We start from the raw sequence: 3,254 nt of genomic DNA, 5'->3' as shown, positions 1-3,254 counted from the left end.
CACACACACACACACACACACACACACACACACACACACACACAAAACTGTTTCAAAATTACTGTTGTAGTACTGTCTAAGTACAATGTTTCCGGCTCTAACTAACATGCTGATCAATAAGATTATAGATTTTGTCTGTTAAAGCTGAAACTCAAGAAGTACAGTACAGCAGATGCCACTTTTAGATGTGTAGACAATGCAGAGTGTATGTTACGGGGAAGGTTTTCTGTGTGTTATTTTTGATTTTCATGACTTTAAAAGATTAGATGAGTTATATACAAACATAGTTTATCATGTGTAGACAGAAAGATATTAAACATTAAAAAAGCCTATCAGAAACATCAAGTTATGTCAAGTACTAAATTACTGGGACATACGACTCATGGAAATAGAAAAAACTAACATTTTAAGATTCTGTGATTTTTTTTAACAGAGTCACACTTTGGGTTACTTTTTGAAGAGCTTTTGGAAAACATTGCTGTTGTGTATTGCCTAATTCTACAAAACAATAGTGAGGTTATTTTATCTGAAATAATATAGCCTACATACATAATGAGAAATTGATTAACAATACTGGAAAAGTAGATCTGAAGATGTTTTTTTATCTTGTTTTGAATGTTAGTTTCATAGAATAATGATGCAAAGAAATGCAAAGTAGAGTGTAATTCCTTCTTTCATTTTTACAGTTATTATATCTGTTCTGGTATTTCTTATATTTATTTATTTAATTGTGTTAAAATCGAAGCTCCAAAGCCTTATTCTCTGTTTCACCAGCAGAGAGTGCTAGAGGACCAGAGCACATCCAGAGAAATGTTAAACAACATCATAATGAAATTGAATAGAGCTCTTGGGATGTGTGCATTTTAGACAGCATTACAGTGTGGAGTGATTCAGCAGGTCTAGCAGACTAGTAGAAAGGGATGTTGCTGCTGACGTTGTTATTGTTGTTGACTGAGCCTGTGAAAACATGTCAGACAAAATGTGTGAACAGAAATAGAGGTGTGAGATAGTGCCCCTGTCCCTGGTGCTGAAATTACAAACTCCTGGCATTAGCTGTATTTACAGAGGGAGACCTTGACACTCGTCTACTGCTGGTGGTGATGGACACGCACACGCACAGGCATATGCACGCACGCATGCATGCACACACACACACACACGCAGCTGTCAAATCATATTCCTTCAGACACCATTAGCCTACCGACGGTGCAGTGCAGTTGAGAGTCAGACTGACCCACTTTCTCCCCATGCAAGGGGGAGTCTGTAACTTGCAATTGACTGGGAGCTACTGTTCTTTGCTCACTGCTCTCTGATCCCCCTCTGGACCGAGTGGTGTGCCTGGTCTTCTCTACTTGCTCACAGAAGGACAGCCTGTACCCAAGTTCACCCTGTCTCTCGTCCTCCCCACTCTTCTTTCTCTTATTTGCAGATGCTCTTCATTATTGTTTTGATTTATTTAATCTATCTATTCTAAGTATTCTTTATGTTCTCATTATGTCCTCTAATACATGTACCTCACTTTCCCCTATGCTGTCTTCTTCTTTCTGTGTCAACTGCTGTTGAACACAACACTATCAAATGTCTTCATACTCACCAATTTAAGGTTTGTCCTTTAAGCAATGCTCATCACCAGATAGCAGGGGTAACTATGTTCCACAAGAAGACCATCAGTGTCTTTGTAGTCCCCTTTTCTGTGGACATTGGTGCACAAATCCTCTAACATCTATAAAAGGATTTGCATTTAACTTTTCCAGGGAAATGAACAGAAGAAGATAGAATGCAATGTAAACAAGGAATATGTTGTATTCATGTTTATCCAAAATGGCACACATGAAAACCCTAGCTGGGTTAAATTAATTGATTAATAATGATGATGCTTCAATTTCAGTTGGTTGAACCTTTATAAATGCATAAAAATGTAACTTAATTTCTACATGTAAATGTTAGTCCAGTTTTTGCCGTCCCTCAGATCCATTGGGGGGGGGGAATACCTTTTCAGTAACTACCACCAGGAGGCACCAACAATTGAAAATTGTACACAAAATGGCTTTAATATTCACCTTGTTTCTCCTGTTTTCTCCCATTCTCTTTCCCTCTTATCCATTCTATCCCCTCCCTCCCCCATTAACCTTTCCTTCTACTCAGGATACAGTGCATTTTTACAGCTGTAGCAAGCTAGAGTAGCTGCGGCTGTCAGCTGGCTGTTTGGCATGAAGCCTCACTAAACCTCTGACACAATAAACACTTTCCTGTTAACATGCATGCACGTGCACACACACACACACATACACACACACAAACATACACACACACACACAAACATACTTTGTAGCCACATCTGTTCACATAGAGCAGTGTGTGTGTGTGTGTGTGTGTGTGTGTGTGTGTGTGTGTGTGTGTGTGGTTGTGTGTGTGTGTGTGTGTGTGTGTGTAATCGGATGGGTCTTATGCACATCATTCAGCAACTCTTTACAGTCTTCCTCTCTCATGTGTTTGCACATGACTGTGAATGGTTGATTTTCAATTGGCATATATGGATGTTTGGACCTCTGAGTTTTTTTGTGTGACATTGTGGAAATCCAGTAGCTGTTTCCTGGCTTGATGTGGAGGGACTAAGGCTGATTCTTCTCTGGATCCTTCAACGACAAAGAGAAAGAAGACTGAACAGGATCATTTTTGCAGCCAATTCATATATTTTTCTTCTTCTGCATTTTCAGTTGAGAAGTTCGAATGAACACTAAATTGAATGTGGTTTTCTTTTGAATACCGATATCAAACAGCATACACAGCTAAATGCTTTTTTCATTTCTTAAGTTCATACAGTAACACACAGTTTCGGCATCTGCAAAGGTTAAGAGTAGATGTGGTACAATTTTGTTAAGACAGAGGTAAAAAAGGTGAAGTCATGGCCCATGCTGCTGCCCACCTAAAGAAAGCTCGCGAGTTTGAGGCAAATCCAGAGTACAGTGCTCTACAGAAAGCCAGGGAGAAGCGAAGACGGCATCGTGAGAGAGCCGAGCGAAAGCGGCAGGTAAAACTTACATACATAATCCTCTGACAAAATCATATCCACAAGTTTGTACCATGTTTTGTTTTGTTTTTTGGGCTTTAGAGTATATTCGACATGAGAGTGGGTTATGGGCAGAGATGGCAAAAATTAGTCCCTTCCCGTACTGAAGTAGAAGTACAGATACTTTTTATTTTATTTATTTATTTATTTATTAATTCAGGACAATGCACATTGATGAACCTGC

At 39.1% G+C, this 3,254-nt stretch overlaps 1 protein-coding gene across 5 annotated transcripts in view; it reads left to right on the top strand.

Annotated features, from left to right (window-relative positions):
- The window catches only part of ank2a (ankyrin 2a, neuronal), an 89,886-nt gene that overhangs the window by 10,104 nt on the left and 76,528 nt on the right, over positions 1 to 3,254 (top strand). For 3 of the 5 annotated variants that reach the window (XM_032500007.1, XM_032499983.1, XM_032499974.1), the window contains exon 1: positions 2,470 to 3,031. The exons of 1 other annotated variant lie outside the window; for it this stretch is intronic. In XM_032500007.1, the coding sequence (XP_032355898.1) occupies positions 2,906 to 3,031 (126 nt within the window). In that variant the 5' untranslated portion in view covers positions 2,470 to 2,905. Of the gene's footprint in view, positions 1 to 2,468; positions 3,032 to 3,254 lie in introns of those variants that run through there. One more of the 5 variants, XM_032500081.1, reaches the window with a different exon arrangement.

This window comes from Etheostoma spectabile, chromosome 2 (assembly GCF_008692095.1).
Source record: "Etheostoma spectabile isolate EspeVRDwgs_2016 chromosome 2, UIUC_Espe_1.0, whole genome shotgun sequence".
NCBI classification, from domain to species: domain Eukaryota; kingdom Metazoa; phylum Chordata; class Actinopteri; order Perciformes; family Percidae; genus Etheostoma; species Etheostoma spectabile.
This window is presented reverse-complemented; position numbering and strand designations above follow the sequence as displayed.